Raw genomic sequence first — 17,204 nt, 5'->3', positions numbered from 1 at the left:
AATCTGCGAAACAGCGTAATTTAACTAAAAACCAATAATCACGCACGGGCAGATAAGTTTCAGAATATTACAAAATTCCATTTTTTCACTACCGACACTGGACTGACTGGACGGACGACTTTTCTCACTGGATCGATTACTCTCACTTTACTACTTCACTAAATGAGAGAACGAGTAATTCTCTTTTGCATTTGGATTGGTGTGAGTACTCCTGTAGAGTTTCGCTCAGAGAAAAACAGGGTTTCCAAACTATATTTTTTACCAAAACTATTTACGGCGTGCTCGTAAATTGATTTTTTCCTTCGATGCTGGCGTTCGTAAATTAACAAAACTGGTACAAAGGTGATTTGACGTCTACCAAAAAAATCGATGCATCACCCAAAAAATCAGTTTACGAACACGCTGTTAGTAGTTCGTTTTCTCATTCCTAACAAAAATATTAAAATTCAAATTGTGTTGTTTACAAAATATCATTTCAACTAACAAATTTACGAGTTCCTGTAAATTATGTAAACAACCAAATCAAAATTTTCAACCATATTCATCTCTAACACTGGTTCCACTGTATTATTACTAATAAAATTCTTTACATTTTTTTCAAATCACAAACTTGTATGTACATAAAATTTTATTGAGTGTTAAATATTATTTTAAAAATAAGGTTCCAGGGAAAAATATCATAAAGGAGATAACTCTAGCTATTCCAACAATAGATTCAAAACATGCATTAGTATCGTTTATATGCAAATTTCTTCTAATGTCGCTCATGCTGACTATCGAGATTTTGTTTAGAATTTATTCATTCAAGTTACAAAGATTTAAACATTTTACATAGAAAAATTCTTCAAAAACCTTCCGTCTTGTTTCACATTCACTCACACTACCACGGATATTGCTCTTGGTGCTCTTGCAAGCACAAACGATACCGTTAATTTGCTTGCTCTCAATTCTACTGTGAAGCTGCTTCACACCCGAGATGTGAACCAATCAGCGCATGGCTTCTTTCCGCGACCAAAACTTCTCTCGCGAGAGGAGTCGCTGTTTTCTGATTTCTGACACAACTACCACCACAGAACACCCGTCATCGCAGGTCAACACACTGCCAAGCTTGATAGGGGATCATGTGACCACAGTTGTACGACTTGCAACGATTGCGGTTATCTCTTCGAATTTTACACGCAGATTAGTTACGAGACGAGAGAATCGCGCGGTAGTGTTTGTGTCGTCCGAAATTTGAGCAGAGCAGGCAGAGAGAACGACTCGCAGTTCCCACTCGAGCATATTTGCTAGCTGCTGCCCGTCCGTCGATTCATTCAGTTTTGTACAGTGAGTGTGTCGAGTAAGTCGATCTTTCTCTAAGCTTGCTCTTCTTGTGTGGTTTTTTCCAAGACCATCCGCCTCTAGAGAAAGAAAGAAGACCAGGCCCCAGGTTTCCAGCAAAAACCGAGCGGACGCAAAACCGAATCACCTGAACACCCAAGCAAGCACAGCCAAAAACCAACAAAAGATGGCCAACGAGGAATACCCAGTGTACTCTCCCTTCTTCGGGGTTATGGGAGCAGCTGCTGCAATTATTTTCAGCGGTAAGTAGAAAATTTCGAACGGGCAGCGGACATTTTTTTCTGCGCTCCGGAACAAGGTTGCCCTTGTAGAAAAGACTGAGCGAGTTTGGTGGTCATGTGTCCACCAACTTGTTCGTCGTCACCCCGCAGTATGGTTGGGAAGTTGGAAACCTCGGCGAAATTTGAGGGCTCTTTAGAAGCGATTGATGAGGTTTTTTGAATATCTGAAGTCATCGCTGATTTGGAAAGTGAAAATCGTTGAAAAGGGGAATTTTCCCGATTCAAGTTCGCCTACTTTTTGCTACTCGCGGATCTGAAAGTAGGATTGTCGTTGTGTTTGTGTGAGACTCTGTATGAACGTTTTGCGTATGTGTGAGGCGTGAGAATGTGTCCGAAAACGAGAGAGAAAAAGAGCAGATTGTGACAGTTCAATTTCGTGGAAAAATGACAATCTACCACCACCGTTGTTGATTATTATTGATTTTTTACGATCTTACGTTCGAATTATCACGAAATTGTAGCGCTAATTACCAGAGGATTTAATTGTTCGATTATATTTCGATTCGAACGAAGTTCAAAACCCAACTTCTTCGATGGATGTTGAAATATTAATCACGGGACCACCCCTCCCTTTTCTTGCCATTCGTCATTATTCATCGTCGTCGTTGGCAAAATAGTTGGGGATTTGTGGCCTCCGAATCTCCTGTGTGTGGGTTCTATATGTTTATGATGATGGAATTTTGCCTCGTTGGGGTCTCGTGACCACCCTCCGGCAGGGTAACCTTAAATCATGTTCATATTTTTCCCATTATTACTTTTCACCTTGGGCAGCAGCAGCATCACATGTCCCATCGGTCTGTATCTATCATGGTTGGTGGGTGTTTTGTGATAAGAAGTTAAAAGTTAAAAATCGCTCCGATGTGCAGAGAAAAGGCGAATTATTGATTTCACTTTGCTCTCACGAAACGTTCAGAGTTGCCAGGCTCATCTTGGTTTTGAGAAAATGCAATGTTTGTTTTTTTTTTGTTAAAGAATTTCAAATGTTACGAATATTTTCGAACTTATTGAATTTATTATCATGTGATCTTACTACTTGATCGTTTATGTAATGCTTGAATTACTTAAAGTCTTACCTTAAAAGATATTGGAATAGTTAAAAGACCTCGAAAAATACCTCCACAATCAAAAAAGCCTTTTAAAAGGAGCGAAATATGTAACTTTTTAATGCCATTCCTAATCGAGGCTCAATACGAGTTCGGTGATAAGATCATATGGTACGTTTCGTCAAGTGGGACTGCCCTGCAGATAGATAAAGAACATCATATGACCTACGGCAGTAAGCATTACACTTTTCGAGAACTGAAATGGAGCGTTGTTCAAATTACCTTCAAATTCATGACCTTGTCTCTTCTCATCTACATTTGGTTGTTTAAATTATAAAGATCCCAAATCAAATAAAAGTTGTTCGTATTAAAAAAATGCTTGGTGTTTTTCACAGATTTCTCCAGAGCCATAGTTTCCGTTGGAAGTGATGAATCTAAACACATTTAGGTACAGGCTCAAGATTATAAAACAGTTCTGGAAACCACCTGATGCTTTCACCTGTTCCATAAAAGAATTTACAGACCGATTTTTCAATTAAGTACAAAACGTTCCTGAAAATTTAAAACAGAACTTTTGACAAAATTGGGACATAAATAATTGTTTCGACAATCGAGCATTTGGCATGGGTTTTAGTTGGCCTCAGAATTGGACCTTATCGTATCACACCTCGGATAGTCGGAAAATTTCTGACAGTATTCCACCTACTTCTTGACAACTGTAAATTAAGCCTTTGACTGTTCCTCTTAAAAAGGACTAAAGCAAAGAAGACTAACTTTTCTATCATTTTTCGCAACTTGTATTTCTCATCATTTGGTAAAGTTAAAATGCTACACAACTAATTTTCCCATTCAATCAGAAATGGGAAGAAAAAATGTCATGACGCCTCACAAAGTAAAAAACATGAGAAAAGATTATACAGACCCCGTTCGTTTTTGGCAACACGCCCGTAAATTTTATGTTGCCAAAATCGAATGTTGCCAAAATCGAACGGTTATTTTGTCACTTTTTTATTTTTAATTTATATTTCAAATTAGTCAAAATTAATGTAAAACCTTACATTAGCATAACATTTTTCAATTTGGCTCATTTATATTAGTTTTAGGCAGTAAAACATGGAAAAAAAACGTGTTTTTACAGTTTAAAACTATTATAAATAAGCCGAATTGAAAAATTTCAAGCTAATATTACGTTTTGCATTAATTTTGATTGATTTGCATTGAGAATAAAAAATAAAAAAGTGACGAAAAAAACAGTCTTTTTTGGATGTTGCCAAAATCGAACGTTTTTTGCTCGGATGTTGCCAAAATCGAATGTTGCCAAAATCGAACGAGGTCTGTATAGAGTCCAAATAAGAGGAAATTTGGAAATAAACATTCAGCCACATTTTATTATCACGCCTTACAAATTAGGTTTGTTATAATTTTAGCCCAAATAAAAGTGTTCCCAAGTAAGAATAATTGTAAACTCGGACTTCAGAGTTATATCGGATTTTTGTTAATATATCTTGCAAGATAAATTTACTGTTATTTGAAACGACAAAGGGGTACACAGTTAAAATAAAAGCAAATTTAGGCTTAAAAATTAGACTGAATTTTGTTATCATACCTCCATCCAATGCCAAATTTGCTATCAAGCCCGAATAAAAGTGATACACAGTAAAAAAAAGAGCAAAATTGAACATCTCGACTAAACCAAATTATTTTCTTTCCTTTTTAATAGGAATTCAACCCATTATGGCCATCCTTCCTCGGTCTTCGTAAACCAAATTATGTTCAATCATGCTTTGCAAGCTAAATTTGTTATCCTTTAGACCTTATGATGGAGGCAACGGTCTATACTTGGTCATCCATGATTTTTTTTAAAGGAATTCAACAGCAAGCTGTCGTTCTTCCAAGAGAGGGTTATTATGTCTTATTATCTAGTTTCAATAAGGGCTGTACATTATACATTGTACAACTGTGCAGCAAGAATGGAAGCTAACATTCCTTAAACTTAAAGAGTTTTAACACAAAATTTTTCGAAATAAGTTGAATTTTCCGATGCAACATAGATGATTAATTGTCTCAGAGAAGTAAATTTGGCATCACGGCGCTGCAACACCTTTCTTCCATGACCATCCTCCTCTGGCAGTCCTTCCGTTTGTTGGTATAGTTTTCCGTTGTGATGTGGCCAGTTTTGAGAGCGCGAAATTTTGGGGGTGTTTTTTTTTCTATCCTCCTCCTCCAGGGATAGTTTTATATTAGCCTCCTAGCAGAAACTTCCAGTCGTAAGATTGGTATGTATGTTCCGTTATGTAGGCCAAACAGCGTGGAGTCTTCACGGATCCCCGCACTCATGATGATGATGATGAAATATCGATTTTTGCGCATTCCTATTTCCTTACAGAGAAGCCCTCGCTATTGAATGCAATCGATATTATGAGTACACTGCTGCTGCATGTCTACAGTATATCCTACCGTATAGTAATCGGAACCAGCTCGATTGTTAGAAACCGGTTTTAACTTCCTCCCAGGATCGACCAACATTCGTTCGTTCCTTTTCCGTTGCTTTTTTTTGCACCTTCGCTAATACGAGCTTGCTAGGTACAACTCATCGTCCTTGCTCGGAGATTTCTGTCTACACCAGGCTACATCTGAATGCAACAGCAAAAAAATGCTCAAACCACATTATCATCAACGACTTGTGACGTCATTGGTTCGTTTCGTTCCGTTCAGTCGGTTGTTACCTTCGATTTGGAAGTGAATATGAACTTGTTCACAGGTTTGTTTGTAGTCGTGCATTGAACTTTAATATTTGTAGCTTGAGCTGCCAAACTACGATGTTATTAGACCCTATTTTTTCAAAAGGATTCATTGAAATTATAACAAACACTTGAGCTTTTAAAGTTTTGAAAAATAAGTTGACGTTAACTGAACATTCTGGGTGATTTCTCAATTTGGAAGAAGATTACACCATTCTGAAAGAATGATTGAATCCAAAAGTGGGTCGTAAAAATTGATTTCTTTGCTTTTCATTCATAATAAATTTTACAGCTTCGGATATTCTTCTACACTATCAGAAACAACAATCTGGAACCGAATCTTTGTTGTCAGGGTCATACTGTAAACGAGAAAATTGACTTTCTTCATAATAACGTGGAAAATGTGGAAGTAATTAGACTGCCTATGTTAACTCGTCATTAGAAGCTTAACAGATGTGCATTGATTTTACTAGCAAAACATTGCTTCTCAATAAATGAAAGCCAGCGTAGCTTCCAGAGAAGCATTTCGCTATCGATAGTTTACCTTTCAAACACTTGATTTTTTTTTTGCTCAGTTCATAACTTCGTTGAGCAGGTTGAGTCATATGACGGGAAGACAGTCGACGACGATTGAAACCTGCCTCTTGATACAATAATATGTACAATCGTCGCCATCATTATGTGTGGGTACAGGCTACTCGTACGAATGTTTGTGTTTGGATAGTGACTCGTCCAAAAGATGATATCGCTGCTCCGCTGACGACGAACGTCAACGGAGATAGATAGCCATCAGACTGCAGCACGGAGCTCGACTCGGCTGATCATGTGAGTGAGAACCGCGTGAGCTTATAGGCTATTATTTTGTAGCTGGAAAATACGTCTATTGACCGACCGACTCGGTTGAGATTGTTTTCCGATTTGAGTTGCAAAAATGTTGATCGATGGCTGACGAAACAGCTGTGAAATTGAAATCCAATGTTCGAATCCATCGAAATGGAGATTCTCTAATTTTAAAGAATGCTTTATAAAGATCAAACCATTTCAATGCTTGTTTAGTAAAATTTATACTACTCAAATTGATCTTCGAAGACGAAGTATTAATTGACTCAAATTAGTTAAACATCAATATTAAAACTGAAAACATATAGAGGGTGTATAAATCTATTTTTAGAACGTTAATCAAGCAAATTCGAATCCGTTCCAATAAATCTCACATAATCTAAACGTCTCAATTCGTGCTAGCTTCATTTTCGATTTACAAGGCTATTGAACGAAGAACGACAATAAAAAAAACCTTCAACTGCTGCGTATTAAAAAAAACCGACAATCCGAATCACATGATTACCACTTCCAGTCAGTCCCACAAACAGCAGCAGTGATCAGGTGGTGTGGGTGTTGGCGACAATGGATTGTTATTTATCTGTTAAATACCACAATGCCGTTGTCGTTTGCCGATGCGTTTCTTAAAGCCCCCGGATTCGTCATGTGATACGATTGGACGGGTGCGCGTGATGATACCGGCAAATAATAAGTAGCTACCGCGAGGCGCGCGGGGAGGAATGAGGGATTTCGTATCAAATGATACCGTTGATAGCAGTAGGGTATCTTTGGGTAAAGATAAAAAAATGGCTGTGGCTTATTTTACTTTTTAGACATTGTTATGCAAGTTAAGATAAGCAATGGCTTAAAATGTTTGCATTCTCTGCGAATCTAGATCCGAACTTAGGGAACAAATATTGAGACAGTTGTTCTCAATAAAATTCTGATCTAATTGAGCAGATTTCTCTATTTCTTTTGTGAAATAAACACTATCTTTAAAAAAGCCTGTGTCCTAAATTAGGACTCGTACTCGACTATTGTATCGTCGCATTCGAAGAACAATACTATTTTTACACTAACAAATGGGCATCAGTCTGCTTGATCCTTAAAATAAAGCGCAGAATTTTCGAGTGTTGAGCAGCTATATAACTTCCAAGGTTTTCCACTATGCACTGTTAGGAAATGATCGGTTTACCATCTAGAAGAAAATAAGATTAGCCGAAGCCAATTCCATGTACAGATCGTATTCAATAATTATTGTCATCTGGACAATCCAACCCCTTTTTTGTTACTCATTTTACTGGTTGTGCTAAACGTAAAAACGTATGCTACACAAATAACACACGACGTGTTACAGGACAGGACACGACCCTTAACGTTTTTACTAACGGAAAAAGGAATAAATTTACCTTTTTTGTCGACCGGTTTCGGGCTCGATGTTGCCCATCTGCCTTTTTTGTTAACCATGCCATGTCATGCCTTTTTTGTTAACCTACAATAAATATGTAAAATCAAAAATCTTGAACACAAAAAACAGAAACAGAATTTTAATAGAAGATTTCTCAGGTTTTTGCAGATTTTTAAAGGAATAAAAGAGCTACTAGCTCATTAAAAATGTTAACTGACACTTGACGAAATTGAGTTAGTTAGGGAGTCTTCTATTTTTGATTGTTTTACAGTACATTTACATTTATTTCACACACCGTCTTGGATTCAAATATCCTACAGACTGATCTTAATATCTAATGTTCTTAATCCTATGTTTAAACATCGTTTTGGACACAGTAAAATAAAAAAAAATTGTTCACAACATTAAAACACTGAAAACAGCTGGTCAGAGGATTATTCTGTCCGTAAGTAGTGCGGTGCATGCCTAGTGCTAAAAGTTGTCTCCCTCGCAGTTGTCTGGATGGTGCAAGAAAGCATACTTCTGAATTGATCAACATGCACCGACTCTCATAATCCGGAAGATTGATGGGGTCGTTCCACGGAAGTGACCTGAGGGCGTAACGAATAAATGATCGCTGCACTCTTTCGATTCGAAGACTCCAAGATGTATGGCCCACACACAAGCGGCGTACTCCAATACACTTCTCACCAAGGAACAGTACACAGCTTTAAGAGTGTATACATCCTGAAAAGATTGTGAATTGCGCCTCACGAATCCAAGAACAGAGAAAGCCTTCGCTGTGATGGCACTGATATGGTCGCTGAACGTTAGTTTTTTATGAACGATGACGCCCAGATCGTTCATGGAGCTGACTTGATCGATGCTAGTACCGTTGATACTATACTCGAAGCAGACATGGGACTGACAGCGACTAAAAGTTATGGACTAGCATTTTTTTATGTTCAACTGCATTCCATTTTTCAAGCACCACAGGAGAAGCTCGTCGATGTCAGATTGAAGAGCGTGGCAATCTAGAACCGATGAGATTATCTTGTAGATCTTAAGATCATCGGCATATTTTTTTTTTCTTGTTGGGGAGAGAGTCCACTGGGACCATTAAGTTGATCTATTGTGGTTTACCCCGCGTTATTATTTTTACTTTGCTATGCTACTTGACACCCCTGCACTATTGGTTGAAGTTGCAGTTGTTTACCGGTAGCACTACGAGCACACACATAACTAGGTAGGATCTCCAAGTGCAATCTAAGTTCCCTTGAAAAGATCCATCCACATTGCATGTGCTGCATCATTGAGGCATACAATGCCAAGGTATACACGGCTAGCATTTCACTAATGCTAAAAGCGCCAACCTTCTTCATACTATGTGTGCCAGGTTATGTCACGACCGGGATTCGATCTCATGATCATTGGCTTAGAAGACTAAGATGCTATCCTCTAGGCCACGATCTGCTGGCATCATCAGCATATAGCAGCATACGGGATTTCAGACGGAAAGCTAGGTCGTTAATAAAAAGAACAAATATCAAAGGGCCTAGAATACTGCCTTGCGGGACACCTGAGGTCAAATCAAAAATACGCGAACGTGATGTATTGATCTTGACAAACGCTCTTCGATCGGTCAAATACGATTGAAGCCATTCGGTCATCCAAGGCGGTGTGAACCAGCTTTTCAATGGCAAGTCTTGACTTTGTCGAAAGCAATACTGAAGTCAAAGTAGACTGCATCCACATTTTGACGCTTCTCGATTTCGGTTGATAGAAAGTTGGTGTAACACATCAGGTTTGACACTGGATCACTTCTTAACGAATCCGTGTTAATAGTCAGAGATCAAGTGACGAGTGGCGTTATAGAGCACTGTTTGATGTTTGATGCCTTGTTAAGTAGTTAGTTACATCCAGAAATTTTGGATTGGATGGCCAGAGGATTTCAAGAGAGCTTTAAACAGACGTACCAAAAGCTTTCGTTGTAGAAGAAATCGAAGGTACCATCAAGAACTAATACATATACTTAAAAAGAAACATTTTCGACAAGATCAAATCCTATCTAGTGAAATCAAGTTCTGTTAAACGCTTCTATAATCCTGTAAAGCATTTTCTAAAGTTCCTCATGGCAGCCACTTGGGACAACTTCTGTTCTATTTGTTAATGAACACGTTCCCAGACTTCCTCACGGAATCATTCGTTCTGATCAATCTTATGCTTTTTCGCCTTAAGAAACCTGAAAAAGGATCCCAGATTGTAAAAAACTTCATGCTCAAAATGTTAATCAATATCGTTTACTAGAGGCAATACTCCGATTCAGTTCAAATACATAACTGGTGATAAGCATATTGAAAAAGCTAACAAGACTTGGACATACTCTGGATTCCGGATTAAATTTTCGAGACTTAGAAAAGGGCTAGGCTTAATAGCGGCACGTTAGCCAAATATACGGGAAAATTGTGCCTACAAAACTTGATAACTTGGTATCCGTGATTTGCAGTTTTGGGAGGAGCTTTTCCGTGAAATTATGTGTAGAGATGAGATGCAGGACATACAGAAAATTAAATAAAAAAAAAATTAAAATAATAGTTGTATTCGACAACACTGAAGATAAATAAAATAAAATAACATTTCTTTTGCATAGTTTGTTATTTTCTCAGCAAAACAAACAAAACGAAATCAGTCATTGATCTATTCTTGTGAGCGACAGACGTATCTGAGTGAATCTTTGAATTGAGATTCATAAGAATCGTAAAAACACGACATAGGCATAGTTGATAGAATAGTCACAGAGAACGCAGATTGTCGAGACTACTGCTACGCAAAAATTGTTCCTGACTCGGCCTCCGATAGAAAGACGAATTGACACAATTGGCGCGGATTTTTTAGGTTGCTGCCACGAAAAATTTGTTTCTGATTCGGCTCCCGGTGAAACAAAAACAGATTATCTCGGGAAGCGCAGATTTAAGGGCTGCTGCTATTTGTTAGTTTCTGATTCGGCCTCCGTTGGAAAGGCGAATTGGCACAGGAAGCGCAGATTTTTAAGGCCGCTGCTAAAATTGTTTGATTCCGATGCGGTCTCCGATGGAAAAAACGAATTGGCACAGGGAGCTTTTCAGTTTTTATTTATCACAGATTTGGAAGGCTGTTGCTAGGAATGTTTTCGGATTGTTCCGGCTCTAGTAAACAAAGACAGCCACAGGAAAATCACAGATTTGAAAGGCTGTTGCTAAGAATGTTTTAGGATTGTTCCGGCCAGCGTTGCCACAAAAAAATCTGTATCATAAGTGTGTCCTATTCTCGTCTATAAGTGTTCCAATGAAACGGAAAGAGATACATTGATGATACAGGAGCAGCAGGAAAATTGGGATTGGGATGGGAAGGCTGTCGCTACGAATGTTGCCTGGTAAACAAAGGCAGGGCAACAGGAAAAGCACAGATTGGGAAGGCTGTTCTAGGAATATTTTCGGATTGTTCCTCTGGCTCTGGCAAATAAAGACAGAGCGACAGGAAAATCACAGATTAGAAAGGTTATTGCAAAGAATGTTTTCGAATTGTTCCGGCTCTAGTGAACAAAGACTAAGCAACCGAAAAATCAGAGATTCTGAAGGCTGTTAGGAATGTTTTCGGATTGTTCCTTTTTTCCGGCTCTGGCAAATAAAGACAGAGCGACAGGAAAATCACAGATTAGAAAGGCTGTTGCAAAGAATGTTTTCGGATTGTTCCGGCTGTGGTAAACAAAGACAGAATGACAGAAAACTATCGTTGAGAATTCAATCTTAATCCTCAATTTAACAACTTTCATTAAAAAAAAAGGATTGAAAAGCTTCAACGACCATCAATTTTCAGTACAAGTGGGTAGTACTCGATCGTTCTCGAAGCACTTGTCACTGGTGAGGTTTTTCAATGGTCAATCACACCGAATAATTTGATAAGAACGGTATTTTTCAAACACTTGTGACGAGAGTGTTTCACACAGAGAGATAGGTTGTTGTGTTGTAAATGTGAAATATGTATTCATTCTCATTACGCTCCAGCTTTGTTGACGCGCACGTAAATGAGTCAAGTGCTGTTGCTGACTAATGCTGTCCATGATTGAGCTCTGCCCGATTCTTATTCTTATTCTCGGTCCCAATTTTCGTATTCGGGTAACCACAATAAAACCAACCAATTGGCACCCATTGAATAATTCCCTTTTTTTTCTATCCTCACAGCACTCGGAGCCGCCTATGGAACGGCGAAGTCCGGTACCGGTATCGCCGCCATGTCGGTGATGAGACCGGAATTGATCATGAAATCGATCATCCCCGTCGTCATGGCGGGTATCATTGCCATCTACGGTCTGGTCGTCGCTGTCCTGATTGCCGGTGCCCTGGAGGAGCCATCCAAGTACCCACTGTACAAGTAAGTATCGGGTCGTCCCCTTACAGGTGATAGTTACGCTGGGGGGAGGTGAAACAAAAAAGCAAAACAACATTGCCTTTACGTGTGTTTGGGTATAGGAAACACGTTGCCAGTTAGGGTAGTTTGGCCGACTTTTGACATGGATTGCTGGAGTTTGCGCGTTGTTGAGTAAATTTACTATCCTGAGGGATTCGTTCATATGTGGGTTGTTCCACGAATCTCTCCCAAGCTTTGTAATAGTGGAACTAATTTTATTGTTTTTGCATTAGTATGAGTGGAAAATTTTACGTTGTATGTTAAAATTTACTCCAGATGGAGATTTCCTGCGAAACACGTTAACATCTCAGTAATCAGATATGTAAACGCCAAGGATCACAGACCGAAATATCGATTGGGTTATTAATTATTCCGGGATATGCTTTTGAAAGTTGCTACCGGATTCTTTTTTTCTTTGGCCATCCATTATAAATTAATTAGGGTGTTTAAATTTTTTATGATATGAATGAAAAGGCTTTGTTTATATGTGTTGATTTTGAAGTCAATGAGTCGTTGCACTAACAAAAGTAAAAGCGAAGTTTCAGTTATAAAATTTAAAATAATTTTTTTTTACATAGAATCTTACTACATTACCCACATTCTCAAATAATTATTGGCTTTTCAGTAACGAATATTTTTGCAACATAAAGTAAGATCAGACCAGAGAACAATAGACTTCAATTTTGAAGTTTGTTCCATTTAATTTCAGTTAAACAGTTGGGAAACTTATTGTTTAAGAAATATTAGAAAATCAAGAAATAACATAAGGTTTAAACAAATCTTATCATAAAGTTAGTTAACGAAATGAGCCAGCGTAGTTGTCACGTTTCAAACGTAATTCTAAACCATCAGGCCGTGATCACCGTGACTTACCCTCTCCTCCTTCTTTCCAGGGGCTTCATCCATCTCGGAGCTGGTTTGGCTGTCGGCTTCTCGGGTCTGGCCGCCGGTTTCGCCATCGGTATCGTCGGTGATGCCGGTGTCCGTGGTACTGCCCAGCAGCCAAGACTGTTCGTCGGTATGATTCTGATCCTCATTTTCGCTGAAGTCTTGGGTCTGTACGGTCTGATCGTCGCCATCTACCTGTACACGAAATAAGCTGTGCCAGCCATTGGGGCAGTCCGTTTCTATCATCCCAAACCCATCCATTCATCCATCGTTGGTCATGGCAAGCAGGAGAGAGAGGCCAGAATCATCATCGTCAACCAAACAACAACAATTGTCAACAACAACAACAAAAAAACTCATCACCAACACACCATCAGTCTCATAGCGTAGAAAGTTAGAACAATCGAAACAGCCCGTTGGGCCTCGTCGTTTGGAACATCTGGAACACTGCCAACGGAAGAACAGTAACATCCCGTTTTTCCCCGAATCCGGCAGTTGAGGTTTGTTGCCCCCACCAAAAGGTGCTTTACTGTAAAGAAATAGGAAAACACCTGCGCCTTCGATCGGACACCATAAAAGCGCAGGGACGATATTTACCAATTTGCATCTATATAGTATGGCTTTGAGAGAGGGAGAAGAAAATTGGAAACTACGCCAGGACAGCGAACATTTTTATCTAAGAAAGCTAAGTTGAAAAAGTCGCCAATAATATACCGAAGAAACAGATCCATCAGCTAGACAAGAGTAACAGAATCGTGTGAGCGTCCCCTTCCGAAAAGTAAAACAAAAGACTATGTATTTACATGTAAAATATTGTATTTAATTGTTATACAAAACACTATTAATTTATGTAAGATGAATTTGCCACTCCAAAAAATGGAAAAGAATTATACAAACACACCCACTTAGAATGAGTTTAAAAGAGCGAGTGCCGTCGGTTCAGCTGAGTTGATAGCGAGTCCGGTTTTAGATTGCCTAGTTAAGCTGAGTAAGTGAAACGAGACGAGTAGAACACAACACTGTGGTACAAAACTTAAAAGGTTAATCTCTTGGATTATCATCTGTCAATCACGAACGAACAGGGTCCCTGTGCCCTCTCACATTTATCGCCCATATTGGACGACGTGGGAGGTGTTACGTTATTCTTTAAAACCCCCCAGGGAACTTTCGCACTCTCGGATCAGCAAAACCTGGCTCAGCAGCAGAAGACGCGCATCAGGCTTAGGCAAATTTCTCACTTATTTTAGAGAGTATTATTTTGTTTTCATGATTTCCAAGGTTCGGTTAAAGGTTGTTATGCAATGATAGTTATGTTTTGTGATGGGCGGCTCCTTCAAACGGGTCGCCATGTGCCTCTCGATCACCATCTGCACCGTCACGCTTCTTCACTAGTGAGAAGTCCCTCAAAATTATTCTTTTCCTGATTATTCATTCGGAAATACGTTGCAAGATCTGTTAGAAAAAAAAAACTTAAGAAAGGTTGAGTCTGTGATAAAAGCTTCCATCACTAACAACAAAACGGCACAGAAAAAAAAATCTCACTAGAACGAAACGGTTCCTGCTAACTCAACCGAATCAACATCTTTTCCCAGAAACCAACATCATCTGTAGGAACTCAGTTTCGTGTGCTCAAATAAGAAAATTGAAATAAAAGGTAACCAATAGAATTGTTTTGCTTAACTGGAAGTAGAAAGTCTCCGCGAGTAAGTTAAATAACATCGTATATTATTGGGTCAGACTTGAAACACAGAAGAGAAGTTTCCCCTTCATCTTCACGTTCGTTACATATGAATCGTTCATAATCATCGGTAAGACACAGAGAGAAATTATATTAGTCAAATTGGAACCAATGGACATCCTTAAACAGCTAACACAGAATAGAAACAACACAGAACCTGTTCTATAGTCTTACGAAAAAAATTGTGTATAAATGTTCGTGAATATATTATTTTTCCTTCGCGTAGGTTGAGTTAGGAAAATATTGTACATTACAAAAATTGTGATCATTTACCATTGTTGACAAAAATCTTAACGAATTCAGTCGGAAGCTACGAAAGAGAGAGAGAGAGAGCAGTCACCATCAATTGAATGTTGAAAACATCTTGGAGTGGCAATTGGTCGACCATCGTCATCTGTACGACCGATTTCTAAGCCTCCCAAAAGTAAAGACACACACACCGATACAAAACGATACATCTCAAGCTCATTGACAGCCGCCTGCAACATCCCGGCTTCGTCAAACAAAAGGACACTTGAAAACAATCAAAAAACAAAACAGTCCTCAAACACCGGACCAAATGCTGGCACAATCAGCTTCAGCCCGAAGAGTGAAAACAGGTCCCTGCACCCGAACCAAAACGTTTTGATGCTGAAACGTGGAAGTCGTGTGTCACGAACCATCTTCGGATTTCAACCGCCAATATTCTGCACAACATTCAGGGAACAGCTCGCTTCCGGACATGTATAAAACACGATAGAAAAAACATCTTTAATCGGAATAGAGGTCACTGTTTCCCCGTTTGCTGCTCTAGAATGTTGCCGAGTTTGATCAAGTCGTGTGAAGTCGATTGTCCCTCAAGCATTTGGATACCAACTTGTCGGTGTTGGACCAAGTTTAATCGCTAGTGTTGATTAACATCTTATCGTAATTATTATTGAAAAAAAATACCATCAAACAACCATTCTACCACCAACAAGAAACCAACCAACCTGAACATCCGGATACTTGAAAAAATAAAAACCATTAACGTTTGCCAAGACATTTGGAGCAAAACGGCGGAACAACATCTCCCGGTTTTCTCCAGCCTTTATATTTTTTTTTGGTTTTCTTTATCATTTGTTGTGAGAGGAAGCTTTAAGATCCTTAAAAAAAAACTTTTTAATTGATAAGTTGAACTACAAAACTACTACAAATACACACACAAACAAAGTGAAAAAAGAAACTGAAAATCTACCGAAATGACATTTGAAATCATCTGAGGATAAATTCAATAAATTTAACTGAAAACAAAGCGCATGGTTTACGTATTGATTTGAAAGAAAGAAATTTCCTACAGAAAAGCTAAGATGCTTATTCACTTCTATCCGCCATTTGTAACGCGACGGTCGCGTGTTATTTTTCTGAAGTGTTTTTTCGACAATATTACCACATCTAAGAGAGTATCAGACTCCGTCTACGACTATTAGTCAATAAAACGTTCAAATTTTGAAGATATATAGTTGAAACAGCCCCCGAGTGTGAATTAGAGTATTTATTCCTTGAAAAAGATCCCCACCGCCATTTTGGCGAGTGGAAGATGGACGCCGAAAACATGAACACCGATCCACCGGATATTGCAACAGGAACAGCTAGCACCAGCACAGGCGCTATAAAGAAGACAACTTTGCAACAAAAAGAACGAGCCAAAAAATCTCCACAAAATTACGACTACCGAGCCGAAGAACCCGCTCCTTACAGAGTTTATATTGAAATCGATAAGGACAAACAGGAGAAGGAGAAACAGGATAAGGGAACATCCATAAATGACGTAGCATTTCAGGGGGAGGGGGGGAGTTTGACTTTGTGTGACGATGTGTGACGAGAGGGGGGGGGGGGGGGGGGTAGGGGTTCAAGTAAAGCTACGTAGCTTTAATTAAATATCGAAAAAAAAATCAAAATTGAGCAAAATTATGCCTAATTCAATCCAGTCTGAACATGTAGCTTTTGACTCCTACTGCCCGACTGTTTTCAAGCGTATCAAGGAGCGTACATGCGAGAAATGCAATTTATATTTTGCTTCAAATGTTCTCCAAAAGGAGCATAGCAAAATCTACAAGGCCCCAGCCTCGGATAGAAGGATTCGTCCAAAGCGAATTGTAGGCAAAAGAGGACACGAAGTGCTGGTCATCACTCCGGAGGACGATAGAGAGTGAGTGGAGGCAGCTGACATCCAGGGTTGCCAGGTGTTTTTTAGTCAATTCTGGAAGTTGGCAATAAAAAAGTCTGGATTTGTCTGGATAATTAAAAAATACATTTTATTTAATTCTTTTTACATTACGGTTGGCAACAAGCAATATAGTTACATTGTAATTACTTCCGAGCATACATTGCGACATTGTACTTAGATTTAATAGTAGCAGGAATATTCCCCAGTCCATTATCCTCATAGTTAAGCTTAACATAGTTCGTTCAATCTATTCCTTGATTTGGTTTTATTTATATTATACTCAGAAAACAAGCGCTAGACAGAAGCTGACGAGTGAGGTAAAGCTAGAATGC

The 17,204-nt window shown here is 38.9% G+C and overlaps 1 protein-coding gene across 1 annotated transcript; it reads left to right on the top strand.

Moving 5' to 3' along the window:
* Window positions 1-1,305: 1,305 nt before the first annotated feature.
* Window positions 1,306-15,957, top strand: LOC129745605 (V-type proton ATPase 16 kDa proteolipid subunit c). The gene is made up of 3 exons (XM_055738781.1): window positions 1,306-1,583; window positions 11,833-12,022; window positions 12,952-15,957. Exons 1-3 carry the CDS (start codon window positions 1,508-1,510, stop codon window positions 13,154-13,156), a joined length of 471 nt encoding a protein of 156 aa, XP_055594756.1. The 5' UTR covers window positions 1,306-1,507; the 3' UTR covers window positions 13,157-15,957.
* The last annotated feature ends 1,247 nt before the right edge of the window (window positions 15,958-17,204 follow it).

The sequence above is a fragment of the Uranotaenia lowii genome, chromosome 2 (genome assembly GCF_029784155.1).
Source record: "Uranotaenia lowii strain MFRU-FL chromosome 2, ASM2978415v1, whole genome shotgun sequence".
NCBI classification, from domain to species: domain Eukaryota; kingdom Metazoa; phylum Arthropoda; class Insecta; order Diptera; family Culicidae; genus Uranotaenia; species Uranotaenia lowii.
Note: the sequence above shows the minus strand (reverse complement) of the source record. Positions and strands in the feature narration are given on the sequence as shown.